Source organism: Odocoileus virginianus, chromosome 12 (assembly GCF_023699985.2).
Source record: "Odocoileus virginianus isolate 20LAN1187 ecotype Illinois chromosome 12, Ovbor_1.2, whole genome shotgun sequence".
NCBI classification, from domain to species: Eukaryota; Metazoa; Chordata; class Mammalia; order Artiodactyla; family Cervidae; genus Odocoileus; species Odocoileus virginianus.
The window spans coordinates 53,171,238-53,187,203 of record NC_069685.1 but is presented as its reverse complement, the minus strand read 5'-3'; the positions used below and the strand labels follow the sequence as shown (position 1 = coordinate 53,187,203).

General features: G+C 36.7%; 1 protein-coding gene and 1 non-coding gene across 12 annotated transcripts in view; one reads left to right on the top strand and one right to left on the bottom strand.

Moving 5' to 3' along the window:
• Window positions 1–15,966, bottom strand: part of TAOK3 (TAO kinase 3) — a 183,611-nt gene that overhangs the window by 22,131 nt on the left and 145,514 nt on the right. For all 11 annotated transcript variants that reach the window (XM_070475283.1, XM_020877283.2, XM_070475285.1 and 8 more), the window contains 3 exons: window positions 13,349–13,483; window positions 5,190–5,426; window positions 2,868–2,996 (listed from right to left, as the gene is read on the bottom strand). In XM_070475283.1, the coding sequence (XP_070331384.1) occupies window positions 2,868–2,996; window positions 5,190–5,426; window positions 13,349–13,483 (501 nt within the window). The remainder of the gene's footprint in view (window positions 1–2,867; window positions 2,997–5,189; window positions 5,427–13,348; window positions 13,484–15,966) is intronic.
• Window positions 940–1,046, top strand: LOC139037929 (U6 spliceosomal RNA). The gene has a single exon (XR_011490867.1). It is a non-coding gene; the product is annotated as a U6 spliceosomal RNA (small nuclear RNA).

The following is a 15,966-nucleotide window of genomic DNA, read 5'->3' as shown; positions in this document are numbered from 1 at the left end:
GCTGTGACTTCACTACTAGGTTTGGCATTAACCACTATATTGCTCATCCAAACTGAAATATGATCATAAAAATTCACTTCAAAATCAAGAATAAATTATTTCTGGATCATCCATCATTCTGGATTACCCAGACCCCAGTTATCTATCAACAGTAGGGATAATGGAGATTGTTCTGTCATCTCAAGGATGATACCTTTTATTTTTTTTAGGATGATACCTTTTATATCAATATTTAAGCATACATGACATTTTCTTTTTCCAAAGTTTTTTATTTTTTGATGTGGACCATTTTTAGAGTCTTTATTGAATCTGTTACAATATTGCTTCTTTTTTTTTTTTTTAATGTTTTGTTTTGTTGACCGAGAGGTATGTGGGATCTTAGCTTCCCTACCAGGGATAGAACCCCCTACACTAAAAGGCAAAGTCTTAACCAGTGGACCACCAGGGAAGTCCCTGCCATTTTCAACAGTCTGAACTAAGCTTTACTTCATAAGGAGTAATACTAGATTTGCATAGAGAAAGTCTTATTATAGAGGCTGTCTTAAATTGGGTGTAGGTTTGTTTTTTTTCATGAGAATGTGAAGGACTTGTACGCTTAGACCTGTGGTCTTTAGCACTCATAAACCTGAGTATGGTGAACCCAAAATAGCTCTATGCCTGAGGACTGAGTGGGAACTCTTGAACGCTGTTCTGTGGGAGAATCTTCTAAAGATGGAGTTTATACAAAGCTTCAAATACCTTAGTGGTACAAATGCTCAAAATGGAGGCTGCAGCCATAAAGTATGGCTTCTAGAGCATGAGAAAACATATGGAGCTATAAGTAAAAATCTATCTGCAGTTGAGAAAATTCCAAAATTTCTTATTGAAAAATCAAGGTTATCTCTGTGATCTAGTAACATCTATTAGGATATAATAATCCAGATCAAGAAATAACTAAGAGTGCTCGCTTCGGCAGCACATATACTAAAATTGGAACGATACAGAGAAGATTAGCATGGCCCCTGCGCAAGGATGACACGCAAATTCGTGAAGCGTTCCATATTTTTGAAAGATGGTAACGATAACCCTATATGCAAAACAGAAAAAGAGACTCAGATGTATGGAACAGACTTGTGGACTCTGGGAGAAGGCGAGGGTGGGATGTTTCAGGAGAACAGCATTGAAACATGTATATTATCTAGGGTGAAACGGATAACCAGCTCAGGTTGGGTACATGAGACAAGTGCTCGGGCCTGGTGCACTGGGAAGACCCAGAGGGATCGGGTGGAGAGGGAGGTGGGAGGGGGGACTGGGATGGGGAGTACATGTAAATCCATGGCTAATTCATATCAATGTATAACAAAAACTACTGTAATGATGTAAAGTAATTAGCCTCCAACTAATAAAAATTAAAAAAAAAAAAAAGAAAGAAATAACTAAGAGGAAATGGAGAGCATGTAAACCTTCTTGGTTGGGCTATTTCTCTCCATAGCCTGGTTTTCCAGACCTTACAGTGTCAGAGATGATTCTCATTCTGGCAGTGCAGGTCAGATAGAAATTTCTGTCAGTTCCAACAATTACCAGTGACCCATCTGGGCAGAGCAAACCCCAAGGCACTTGCTTTTAATTCTTGATTAAAAAAGAACTGTTTTTTTAAAAAAAAAAAAAACTGAAGAGGAACCTAGCTAACTCTCATATTGTTAATTTGGAATATGTGTCCAAGTGACTGATTTCATATACTAAATCAAATCCCATCTGACTTCTGTTAAGCCTTAATACACTAGTAGTCCACAAGTGAGAGACTAAGTCTTATGAGAAGGAATGTCTATGGAACTGTAGGCAATTCACCTGTAAGTCCTGGTAAAAGGAGAAGTGAAGGCACTCGAGCTTCCAGTTCAAACTGCAGTTCCTCAGAGGAACTCTCTAAGTCCACTAGAGGTCTTCAACCAAATACTAAAGAATCAGTCACTCACTGATCAAATATTTCACATGTGCCAGGCACAGGGAAGTAATGACACAAAGGAAAAAGATATATGGTCTTTGCTCTTACTGCTTACTGGCTAGTATGGTAAAACAGCTCAAATAATCATATATCTATATATAGATACATATAAAATAGAAAATTAGTGTTATAACACCAGAGGTACCTATCTTGGTCAAGGCAGTCAAGGGAAGGTTTTCCTGGGGAAGTGAAATTTAAGTTATGGTACTAATAAACAATCCTTAATCTTACAAGGAGGTTGGAAAGGGATTGGGAGTAGGGATGGGGATGGGGAGAGTCCTTGGTGAAAGAAAGAGTGTGAGCAAAGACTGTGGAGATGGGCAGAGCTGGGTACATTTGAGGACCCAAAGATGACCACTGTGGCAGGAGTAATGCTGAGTTGGAATGGGTAAGAGGTGAATGGAAAGTTGGTGTGAGGTGAGAAGGGAGGCTGGTAGCTGACCACACAGGGACTTCTAGTATTTTGATCAATGAGCAAATACAAATGAAAGAGCAATGAGAAGTCAATAAATATTATAATCATGAAGTGATATGATGAAACTTATGTTTTGAAAAGATCACTGGCTGACATGTGGAGAATAAACCAGAAGTAGGCAAGAATGGTTTAGAGTGAAACCAATGGTTCCTGAAGTGGTCCTGGACAACCACCATGAGCATCACGCGGGAATTTATTAGGAATGAACATTTCAAACTTCACCCCAGATCCACTGAATCAGAACATCTAGTAGTGGGTTAGCAATCTGTTTTAATAATCACTTCAGGTGATAATACTGGAAAATTTGAGCATTAATGGGTTATGATATTGTTCACAATGTAAGATGAATTGATTTTAAGTTCTAGCCATTCTAATGGCAACTTGATGACTACAAAATAATGGTATGCTTACCTCTTTTATTTTTTCCTTACAAATCTTATACTGCTTTTTCTGACTTTCTAAGAAAGTTGTCAAGTCTTTCTTTTGCTGGGCCAAGATCTGTTGCTGGAACTTCTTCTCATCCGCTGCAGCTACCTTTGCCTGATAAAATAACGAATATAATATAGGATGAATTGTTCTTAACACAGAATTCAGCTGTCTATTCTCCAATGCATTCAAAGAGTGAAAAAGTACTGAATAGTATAATTTTTTTAAACACATAATTCATAAAACACAGAAAAGGAAATACCTGTTTTGATTCTCTTGTATCTTAAAACAAACAAAAAAATTTTAAAACTTTTACCATGAAAAAATACATTCCCAATTATGGGAAAAACATGAAGGTAAACCGTAAATGTGTTTTATTGGAGACATACATAAAATAAATGGGATGAAATAAGGACCAAGGATTATAATAAGAACTCTTCATTATATTGTTAGTGGCCCAAGGGCTAAATTATAAAATAGAGAAATAACCATGACTGGCCAGTTTTGTTCTTTTTTTCCCCCCAAGAATTTAACTCTCTAATTGGTTATTTCAACTATCAGATTTCTGAATGAGGACATCTTTAGTATAACAGGCAAAAATGAATGAATTTTGTTTCCTGAAGGATCTGCTATAATCCACAATAGCTGCATATTAGGACATTTTGAGGACTCCTAGATGGATAGAAAATAGACTAGTCTTTGGCCATATAAGCCTGAATGCGCCCAATCTTATCTGATCTTGGAAGCTAAGCAGAGTCGGGCCTGGTTAGTACTTGGAAGGGAAAAAATAGAGCAAATAAAAGATAACCCAACCAATACTGGCTCCTGAAAGTGACCAAATCTAAGCTTAAGGGAACCATAGGTGAAGCACACGTGTAAGATGATATACTTAGAGAACAGAGGGAGAAGTATGCTTCTTGGTTCTTTCTATGAATCTTTTCACTTTTATCTTCTATTATGAATAGTTTTTCCATTATGAACAATTTTTTCCACATATTTACCAAATCTAATTCCCAATAAAGACTGACTGGTTTATTTAATCAATATTACCCATTTGGGCAGAGGTTTTCATGACACATTGCCTCTAGATTGATGGCTGTTTGGGTGAATGATCCTACAATTCTGATGTTATCTCCCATGTAAAGAGAGAGAGAGCTAGTGAGCCTGATTACTGAAGCACCCCTGACACCCTGTCCCCAGTCACTCCATCCCCAGAGAGCACAAATTCACCCCTGCTTTCCCACACTATGTAACTAAATAAGTCTTATCAGGGTAGGAAAGGCAACTGGTTTAGTACTGCCAGTGCCTGGGTGGGTGAGTATGTTTAATTTTGTTCGAGATTGTTAGGCCCATTTCCTTTCAGATATAAATCACTCTCTAACATTTACTGGTAATAAAGTGATATTTTGACTATCTGCATTACCCTCCTGTCTTTAAAATATATATATATATATTTATTTATTTATTTATTTATTTGGCTGTGCCAGGTCTTAAGTTGTGGCATGTGGGACCTTTAGTTGCAGCACGTGGGATCTAGTTCCCTGACCAGGGATTGAACCTGGGTCCGTTGCATTGGGAACATGGAGTCTTAGTCAATGGACCACCAGGGTAGTCCCCCATTTTGTCTGTTTTGAAAATTAGTTTAGAACCTGGATGGGGAAGAAAGATGTTCCTAGAAGACCCAACAGTAGCCAGATCAACTATTTGCTGCCATTGGTCAGGTGCCCATTCGTATGCCAATCACCACTAAAAGAGACTATTTGTAGAGCACTTTTCTTTTGAAGAGGACTGTGGGTGAGGCAAGCATAGTAACAGACCTGAAAGGTGCACGTTTCCATAGGATAGAAGCAACTTGTTTCTTTTTATTTGTATCACACCTCCATCAGGGAATTGATGCTCAGAATACATTTGAATAGATAAGGATGCAATATATACTTTCAATTAATATTTGAACTTTTAATGGCAAATTTAAGTAGCCTCATAAAACCTGGATCCCCCTGGAGAAGGAAATGGCAACCCACTCCAGTATTCTTGCCTGGAAAAGTCCATGAACAGAGGAGCCTGGCGGGCTGCAGTCCATGGGGTGACATGACTGAGCATGTGTGCATGAGGGTGGAGGGAGATGGGTTGGTAGCAATAAAGTGGTAGAACTAAAAAAAAACAACCAAACCTGGACCCCCTTCCCCAAAGCAACCCGTTCCTCCATCACCAAAAAGCACATCACACTTGCCTCCTGCTCACGGGATGTGGCTGACTGGGACAGGTTTGGCTTGGCTGTGGCACGAGGGCATGAGTATGTATACTGACCTCCTTTTCTATGATAGCCACTTGCTTCTTGGCCAGCTTCTCCAGCTCGATGGACGAGTTGTTGGCATGTGTCTCCACCTCCTTCTGTAGCTTGAGGCGGTGCTCGTCCATCTCAGCCTTCAACTTGTTCTCCAGGGCGATCAGCTGCTTCTGGTGCTGGCGCCGCATCCGCTTATAACCTGACATCTGTTCCCGCAACTCGTTCTCCTGCTCATGCTCATGGATCTGTCGTGTAACCTGATTTGGGTCGGGGAACAGAACTCAGGTTACCAGATTCGTGGAAGAGGAACGTTCAGGCAAAGCAGAAGAACCCTCTGGTAGAATTTTATTTATCATCGTCAGCATCAGTTGAATTATTATTTCCTGAACACTCACATGTTCCAGGCACTGTGTTGGGTCATCTCTAATCTTACAAACCATCTAATTCACTTGTTCATTCTATTCACTCATGAAGTATTGTTACCACCACCATTTTATAGATGAAGAAATTGAGACTTAAGGAAATTAATGTATCTATTCAGCCAAAAATATTCACATAGTTTTGATATATCACAATATATATCCTCATGGTCATATAGCTAATAAGGATTAGAGCTGGGATGCAGACCCATTTCTATCTGATTTCAGAAATAGCACGTGCTATTTCCACTACACCAGCATCTTTCAACCTCAGTACTACTGACAATGAGCCAGATAATTCTTGGTTATGAGAGGCTGTCTTGTGCGTTGTAGGATGTTTAGCAGCATCCCTGGCTGATCCAACAGATGCCAGTAGCACGTCCCAAGTCAAGACAATATTAAAAATGTCTGTAGACATTGCCAAATGTCCCCTGGTGGGCATCTCTCTCTGGTTGGGAGGCACTGCACTATAGCATACTGCTTATTTGTTTCTTTTTAAAGATCACGTCTCTAACAGTCATTTTAAATATCCTTTTAAAATAGTTTGAATGAGATTTATTTCTGATTCTTAATATGAACTGAGTGAGAGTGAGAGCAAGCTCTTTCCTTTTAAATCATCTATCTCCTTCCTCCCCTTCCCCACAAAAGAGATATTAACAAATATAAACATTCACTTGCTCTCTGAGGAGAAAAGATTCCTGTAATTTTGGGATGGCTATTTTTCTTAGTAATTTTTCCTTAACCCATTCTCAAGTGACTATCCAACAAACTAAAGATTGCAAGTGTAAATTTCAGCATCTCTTGTTTCTATTAAACCTTTTCTGATTTTGCAGTCCTTTCTTCAATTTACAACCCCTCATTATTGTCTTGTTAAAAGTCTCTGTCACTTCCCTCTAATCTTCCCTAATTTAGTAGAAAGTCTTAATTATATAATTATAACTTTAATTTTGTTTTACACTATATAATTCAGTCATTCCAATCTACTACTATAAGACACTTCTCCCCAGCCTAACCCGCAGACAAGTTTTACTGGAAATTTTCATGCTGTTCTTAATTCTCTCTACTGTTTTCATTTAATGGGTCAAAGTACATTTTGTACAAAGGACAGTTTGTTTCTTTGCTCTTTTTAGAAGGTGTCCCTGCATTCTTGACTGAGTCCTTATTATCAAGAGAGTGCTGTTCTGTAACTGGATAGCATTATCAAAGTACACCATTAAACAGAAGGCGAACTCTGAAATCCTTCCAGTTGAATCTAACACTAGGTTTCTCATATTCATTTTTCTTTTCTAAAGGACAACACTCTTTAAGAATAAAGAATAAGAGCGGAAGATGTTTTAAGACCAAAAAACAAACAAAAAAACAGGATAACATCACCAAAGAGGCACCTGACACTTTAAAGAAAATAATCTGTTGTGCCATCATTATTTTTTTTATAACATGTACCTATTTCATGATAAAAGGAAGAATTAGTTTGAAATATATGTATATGTTTCACTTTCTTGTGTCTTTCTGAAGTTCAATTATAGAGGAAAAAAATTCCAACGAACTGAAAGGATACCATTTAGCTCTTTTCACGTTCACTTCTTTTTCAGACAAATATGGCAGTAAAGTGTCTGTTTCGGGGTAATGAGCTTGAGACATGTTTCACACATAAATTTTTCTTTTTATTTGATCATCCCTTTCTTAATCAAATTCTCAAAGTTGAGATGTGGCACACTCTACATACAGCCATCATGACACATTTAAAACTTGCCAGCACATTGTTTGACTGGCTTGTGGTCAATAAAATATTCTCAGGATGGCCACTTCCCTAAACCAGGCAGCCTAAAGATAAAATGGAAATGAGTTGTGTCAAGAACATTTTCTATCCTAATTGGTGGGTGAGTCCCTGTGAAGAGGGTGGTCCTACCACATACCAGATCATATAAGCAAGTGGCAGAGACAAATTACAAGCTCACCATGTTATTGTACATCACTGAATGTCAGGGGAGACATTTTGCTTGTAAATGTGAATGCATCCCGTAATTTGGATAATCACTTTCTTAAACTCCTAATGTCACCTTTCATTTGTTACAACCATAATTTCTAAATTTCAAAGTAATTGTCTTTTCAGGTACATTTAGAGATACAGAGTTTTAGAGTTCCATGCTCAAGCTAGATAGATGAATTTAAATAAAAGTATAATGATATTTCATTTATCAAGTCTAACATGAAATACATTAAACTATATTATTATAGTTATGTATTCAGTATGTTTTAAGTTTATACTTTGTGTTTTACGAATACACTCTCTAGTCAACAATTAAAAATAGCTCATAATTTTAATCATGCGTTATTGTTTACACAATGTGCTTTCACATGTAATTTATTTCTTTAATTTTCATAAAGCCTGGGATTTGAACTAAGGTCCTAGGCTCTTGAATTGACTGAGGAAATTCATATCACCAAGGCAGAGAAGAAATGATACTTTCTGTTATGAAGTAATGGAGGGAACCAAACACCCAAAAGAGTGACAGCTGGAAAGAAAGGTAAGTCTAAACTACAAACTGAATAACTCTGAAGATATGAAAAAGTTATCAAAATGTAATCGACTGGTTTTTACAATGATAGCCTCAAAAATGTGATCAACGAAAAATGGGTAGTATCATCTTACTATACTAAATAGATTTCTGGGAGATAAATCTCATTCCATCCCTCCCTAAATAACTGATCTTGGGCAAATTACATAAATTCTTGAAGTCTAACAATATCTTCATTTGTAATGGGGAACTACTCTGATGATGAGATAACACTTGTGCCTAGCAAGGTGTCTGACACATAGGAGATGTTGAATATATGTTGGTTTCCTTCTTCTGCCAAACTAAGAGTAATTTTTTTTCTCCTCAGGATTTCTGGTGATGGAGACACAGTATAGAAGTGAATCCAAATTTGCTGTATGACACAGAGCTCAGCCCGGTCTCTTCGACAACCCAGAGGGGTGGGGTAGGGTGGGAGGAGGCAGGAAGGTTCAGGAGTGAGGGGAAACATGTACACCTATGGATGATTCATGCTGATGCATGGCAGAAACCAGCACAATAATGTAAAGCAATTATCTTCCAAAAAATAAAAAATAAAAAAAAGAAGTGGATCCAAGAGAAAGGACAAATTTAACAATAAAACTGTACCTGTATCCAGGTTGTAGATTATAAGTATATATAATTTCTGACTCTGAATTAGCTATTTCATGTATCTGGAATAACATATAAAAATAAAAAACCATAAATGAAGACTGAACTTTTTTCAGAAAGTTTCTGTAGCCATTGCTTTCTACCCTACTTATTCCAGCAAAATTTGGCCCTAAAACAAACTACTTCATCCTAAGTGTACTTTATGCCTATCCCAAGTACAGAACATTGCACTAGGAGGCTAATAAACAACTTACTAAAGATAAAAGAGGAGTATGGTGGCTAATAATGTTACCCTCTTAAGAGATCAAAGTCAACTTACAAGATTAATTATGTGGAAGAATCAAAATAACATATATAATAAAACTGGCCACCTCAGCACTTAAAACAAATGAACTTTATAGCAAGTTCTTAAAAAGAATAGAATGAGTCACATACTGGCATCAGAAATTTGTCATTCCACTCTTTATAACACCTAGGGAAAAAAATGTTTCAAATTCATACTAAAGTAATGACTGATCACAGGCAATTCTGCCTTATACAGAAAAACTGACAAGAGGAGCTCTGAAATGCACACTTATAAATACAAATTCTCCTGTGATAAGAGGACTGGAAGAGACTTCATTCATTCATTCATTCATTCAACACTTTTATTGAGAGACTATGATCATGTGAGTTGGGCGGTAGCACAAGTGAAAAATAGTATCAGCAATGATCTTAGTGAGATTAAAAAACCAAGAAAAAGGAAAAGAGGAGATGTGCAATATTTTGATAAGCAGCCTCTGGTACATTTATGCTGAGGTTCTAGTATTTTTATGCTTGTCTATCAAACTCATTCAGGTATACAATTTCACAGTCAGCTCAATGATTAGGTTGCATTTTTAAAAATCAAGTGAAGATTTCATTTTTATATGAGCTTTTCTATTGAATTTGGTAAAACCAAAGTAAAAGAATCTGTATTTAAATGGATAGAACAACAATCATTTTTCTCTTACATGCTTTCCTGGAGATAAGAAATTAAGAGTTTCATGCCCCTCTCCCTAATTTGCATTCTAACATAAATCCACACATATAAGCAAGACCACTGCATTCTAGTGAGAATTCCTTTACAAGGCCAGACAGAGGCTGAACTATCTTATAGAATGGCCTTGGTGCTCTCTAGAGTAACATCTACTTGGAAACTGCCAGGGACCCAGGACCTTATGAAATTTTAAGAAATGACATCAGATGTAACAACAGCTGAAAACACACGCATGGGTCACTAATCTAATTAAAATATTAGGGCCTCCATTCACCAATAATAAAAACTCAAGGAAAGCACATCTCAAGAGTCCAAGAAGTCAGATGAGTAATTCTGAAGAACTATATAAATAACTCCTTTCTTCAGATAACAAATCAGCCCAGTATGAACTTTCTTACAGAAAAAGAAAAAGAAAGGATAAAATAAAAGAGATTCTATTAAATGTCCTTCCTTCTAATTTTTCAAAATAAGGTGAATAACCTCTGCTCTTAAATTACATACATACATATATATGTATATATATCAGTAAAGTTTCTTTAGAGTTTACTCTGGCATCAAGGTCCTTTGTTACAAATGTAATTGTGCAACAGTCCATGATAATGTAAGAAAAAAAAAAATCTCAGTTTTAAGGTGCCAAAATAATAAAAATATCTAGTAGTAAAAGCCTGTAGATCCCTGGCTTAATATATTTGTCAACAGCCCCATTCAAAAGCACAATGTAGAAAGAAATGCTAAGGGGAAAAACCACAGAGCTAGGCCTCTTACAAGTTTATACAGAAGAGGCAGGCTGAAAAAACAAATTTGAGGAATTGCAATTACTTTTTTTTTATCTGTTTGCAAGTCTCTTTAAAACAGACATCACTCATTTATCTAGTAACTGAAAAACTAATTTCTAAATTCTTTTTCTTTTTGCTGTTCACTTTTAGATCACTCTATGGCTTGCTAACACTTCTGCTAGAATGTTATAAAGAAAGAGTAAGACCAAAACAAATAAATCAGTATAGTATTTTTACTAAGTATGAGAAGTGAAGTTTCAACAGTGACTTGATTATTTAAACCCCAGTCTTTCATTTTTCCATGATCTTGTTCTTAATTGTATCTCATTTTAAGGAATTTTAGACTTTCTCATTTGCATAGGGATCCACAAATATAATAAGGTGTGAGATAAGTTTTTAAAAATTAGATATTCCTTTTGATGTTCTAGTATCCTGATTTATATATTCCTATTGGAATTAGCCTTTAAAATAATATAATGGATAGTGGAACTGTAGTAATCGATAATATACATTAAAATATCCATACTAATAGTTAGATTGTCCAAAATGGGACAAGGGACAACTCAACACCATACTACTTTTCCCTTCATTAATTTTTTTCTCCCTAAAATCCATTAAATACAAATACCACTGAATTCTAATAAACTTGCATCAATCCCACTTTGACTTCCAAATGATCACATTTGCAGAAGACTTTACACATAAACCAACTTATTCTGTGACTACAGAAACAGCCTATCAGCCACTCTGTTTCCACTTAATGCAGGTGCAAGGACCTTCTAGCAAATCAAAAGTCCATCAGATAGACTGATCCCAGCTGTTCTCTGAATGGGCACTAGGAAGTCTGCAGGATTCAGAAGGGTTCCTAAGGACTCTGCCTGTGGCCCTGAGATGGCCTAGCAGGGAAGCAGCTTTCATCATCCACAGAGAGGGAGACTGATGGCTGATGTACACAGAGAGTAGCCCCGGGTGAGTCCACAAATGCAAGTGTGAGATCATTCTGGCATGGCAGTAGTGATCTTCCTTGGCGGCAGGAGAGGTCATGAATATATGATGTGGGAATGAGGGTGTGGCAAGTTGACAGAAGAGAACCTGTCCCAGAGAGGGAAAACCCACAATGTCTGCCTCAAATATTCAAAACCTGCTTATGGGGCTCTGAATCTCAAAGGCTGTTCATTTCTCCTCTCATTTCAATATGCACGAGTATGGATAAAGGTACAAGTCTCACAAGAGTCAGTGGTAAGTAGTCATATTCCAAACATACTATATTTCTTCTTTTATCATGTATCATGGTATGAAGGTATTTATTCTTTAATAATTTCATGATACTTTATTTAGACTCAAAGCATGTTTTAGAGTTGACTTAAACAATTACTAGCAAATACAGAGTGGACATTTTAAGATCTCCATTACACAGTATGGCATGCATTTAAAATGAAAAATTGCTCACTAAAGAGAATGCAAGAAACTTCTATACAAAGGAGCTTAAAGGCAGGCTTATTTATAAGCAGCCTAAATTAAATTGCTTGCTTTTAGACAGCAGCAGGCATATCAATATGTAGGTGCTTTAACTTCCATTTTCCTTATATTTTGGGTTTTTCAAAATTACAATCCATTATCAATCTCAAAGATAAATGAAGCCTTTTAAAACACTTAAGAAATAAAAGTGGAAATCAAATTTTAAAAATAGGACAAGAAAAAAATCATCATTTCTGGGTCGGCCTCGGATGATGTCATCATAGGTTCTAAATGTAATAGCTGGGCAGCGTACACTAACTCTTCCTGCCCATGTGACCTCTAACATCAATTCAGGCAAAACAGCTAATATTTCAATAATTTTTTTGGCTGAGAAATGAGATTTGGAAGCAAAAGATTAAAGAGAGTTTAGAGTGCCAAGGATGAAACGATGTGAGTATGTGTGTGTGTGTGTGTGTGTGTGTGTGTGTGTGTGTGTGTGACTGTGAGTGCGCACGCGCACGCGTGGGGGGGCCGAGGGGAGGAGGCATGAAAACTAACTCTTCCAGCACACACCCCTTTTGCTACTACAAGGGCATCCAGCAATCACATTTGCAATAGTAAAAATGCTGAAGGATCCTATAGTATCTTTGCTCCCACAACCATCCCGACCCTCTCTTACAAAGCCCTTCTTGCTCTACGGGTGCCAGGGAATTCTTCATGGGTTAAATGGGGAAGTGCAGCCACTACCATTGTTGCAATAAATAAATGAATGAACCAGAACGAACCGGCAATCCATCCCTGGGAAGCAAGTATCTTATTTCCTACAATTATATATGTTAGCCAGCAACCATATATATATATATATTTAAATTGTTTTATCTTTTGATGTGTGTGTACACATTATAAACACACATGCATCTATACAAAAAGGAGCATAGTGCCCTGCATACACACACATCCAATACCTTTAAAATATTTTTTTAGCATTATTATTTCAATGAAAAGACAAACAGCTTTTACAAAACTGGATACACTAGCAACTTCATCTCAAAGGCCTTTTATTTTGCACACACAGCATATATAAATACACACACACACACACACACACACACACACAAAGGGTTTTTTTTTTCCATGCCATAGACAATGCTAAAATATCTGAGATCAGGTTGCTATGCCAACAGATTTTTTCTAAAATGAATAAAATTATTAGGAGGGAGAAAACATTCTTGACTCCTTTCCTTCCATCCATGAAGCCGAGAGAGGCTCAGGGAGGGCGAGAGGCTGCCAGATGGGGAGGAGGGGAAGGAAGGGAAGGTGGGTAGAGGGGTGTTTGCTTACCAAAGATGCTGATTTGATCGTGGCAAAGCGCTCTCTGTTCCGGTAGTGGAGGGCCTGGCTCTGAACTGACTGGGTAGGCCGCGGCTCAGGCCTGGGATCGCCGTGGCCCGCCTCATCCCTTATGAATACATGATCCTGCAGAAATGGATAAAAACAAGGAGAAAGTCCAGCTGTGCTCTTTCCTCGCCGGCTGCCTCTCTCTCACCCCTCTTTCTGCACAAGCACTGCTGTTTGAAATGCATAGTTTAGCTCTCTGCTAGTCCCCGCAGCTCCCACGGTACAAAATGAATAAGCAACACATTGCAGCCTTCAGTTAGGAATGTCAGCTGATCGCTAGTGGGATGCCTTCTGAATCCCTGGCAGGCTTTTTCTTTACCTCCAGAATTACATATATGCAAAAGAAAAAAAGAATAGAAAAAACAAGGTAATGTACAGACTCCTTAGAACAGTTTGCTTAAAACGCTGTAACCAAATAATTCCTTTAAAAATGTCATGTCCATGTCTAGCAAGGAGGATGCTGGTGGCTTTTAACATAAAAGCGAGCCTCCGCCTCATTCCCTTGAAAGATCTGCTTTCTCAATTTAATTTTATTTGAAATCTGTTCGGTAGGATCATCGTTCTGCCTAGAACCAGTGTAGGCTTGTGCTGAACTGCCTCTCTATCTTGTGCTGGGAAGATTCGGCAGTCACTGAGGGATCCTGCTTTCCAGTCATGATCGTACACAGTTCTAGCACCTTCTCTCTACAGCTTCTGAAAGGATTTTTTTTTTTAGATTTAAAGAGACAGGCATACAATTTTAACCAAATGATACTTTCACAAATTCTTCCTCAACTCTGTATCGGTATGGTCACAAGAGTGAGTATAGCTGGAATTTAATGCCCTTGACTGATTTAATCAAGTCTGTGCTTCTTGGCGGGCAGAGATGATTAATCTTATTGTAATGCCCAGTGAAAAATAACATTCCCTGGAAGGATAATAATGGATGTTTCTTAAATGCCATTGAAATGACTTTTAAAGGGGAAAATGCTTTCAAAGGGCGATGCTTTGCTCTATAAAAGATGAAGTGGTCAGTCAGTAAGTAGCACTAACCTTTCAGAAAAAAAATACTATAATAAGTAATAACTCAGAAACATGTACAACCATGGGGGATTTTCAAATAGTACATGTTCAGGACGGGGAAGGAGAAATTAATTCTCTTTTTGCCCTGGGGTTTTTAGGAGAAACCATTGTGAGAAGTCAGTTTTGCATTCTGTCTCTATTTGGAATCTTTTATAATTGCTCTTTCTTTCTTCAGGAAATAAAATTATAAAGAGGTTTAAAAAACCACAAAATTTTATTATATAGTGTAAAATGTTGATAAGTCAAAACATATAAATTCCTTGAGGAAAATTAAATTTTACACCCAGGTTTCTAAGTAAAAGAGAAGAGTCATGATTAAATTTATCATTGGGCTAATTTTCTTTTCCCTTTTATAAAGTTAGAATGCTTCAGAATGTTGCGAGGATATCTACCATTACATCTATATTTAGATTTTTTTTCCAGAATTACTATATTGTGGCCTATTTTGCTTTCAAATAACGAAAGTACCTTTAATGCCACTGAAGGCATATATATAAAATTTGAGGGGTGTTCTACCTCTGTGCTGTCCAATAAGATAGGCTTTAGTCACATGAATATTTGAATTAAATAAAATGTAAAATTCAGTTTCTAAGTTATACCAGCTATGTTTCAAGCTAGCCACTAACTATGTCTACCATATTGAACACTGCAGATATAAATAATTTCTATCATTGCAGAAAATTCTATTAGATGGTACTATAGATTAAGAATGCATCTTAACCCATATTTTTGAAATTTGTAAAAAAAGTACTTGATAGGTCAACTTAAAATTTTGTTATTATTTCCTTGGGAATCTAAACTCTTATTTCACTGGGCAAAGATATATTAGTGCAGGATATATGCACCTAGGTTTACGGTTCTAAAGATGAAGGCCCTGAGATCTAATGCCATTCAGATTATTTATTAATAAATATTTATTCTGAATATTAACTCCAAAATCAACCTTACTTAATATTATAATCCCAGAAAAGCAATAAACTTCTAAATGCCAACAATCAGAAGAGATAGGCTCAGCAGAGACCTGTGGTTTTACAGGTCAGAGTTTTGGTATCAGTTAAATAAGTACAATTACTGAGAGGGAGCTCTTCAACGCTGTGGCAGCAGCTAAATTTCAAATTTTAATAACTTGATTTACAAAGTTAACCAGTGACACTAGAATCCACACCATTCACATAACAGAATAAAACAGAACACATTCATGTGCAAATAAGTATAACTCTAATATTAGTTTTCTATAATTTTCTAATAATTTTCTCTCAGATAAAAATTAACACTTGTAGGTTAGGACTCTGCTTATCAAATTAAAAGTTACATCATATTAGCTAAGTTTTTAAACTCAAGGATACTGAAATACACTGGAAAAATTAAAATATAAAGTCAGTGATTTTAGTTGACATGTAGCAAATTATATAACCCACAATGGCATATTTAAAAAATAATGCTATTTTAGAACTTAGTCTGAGAGAATAGGTCCAAAATTTTAATCTACTTTAATAAAT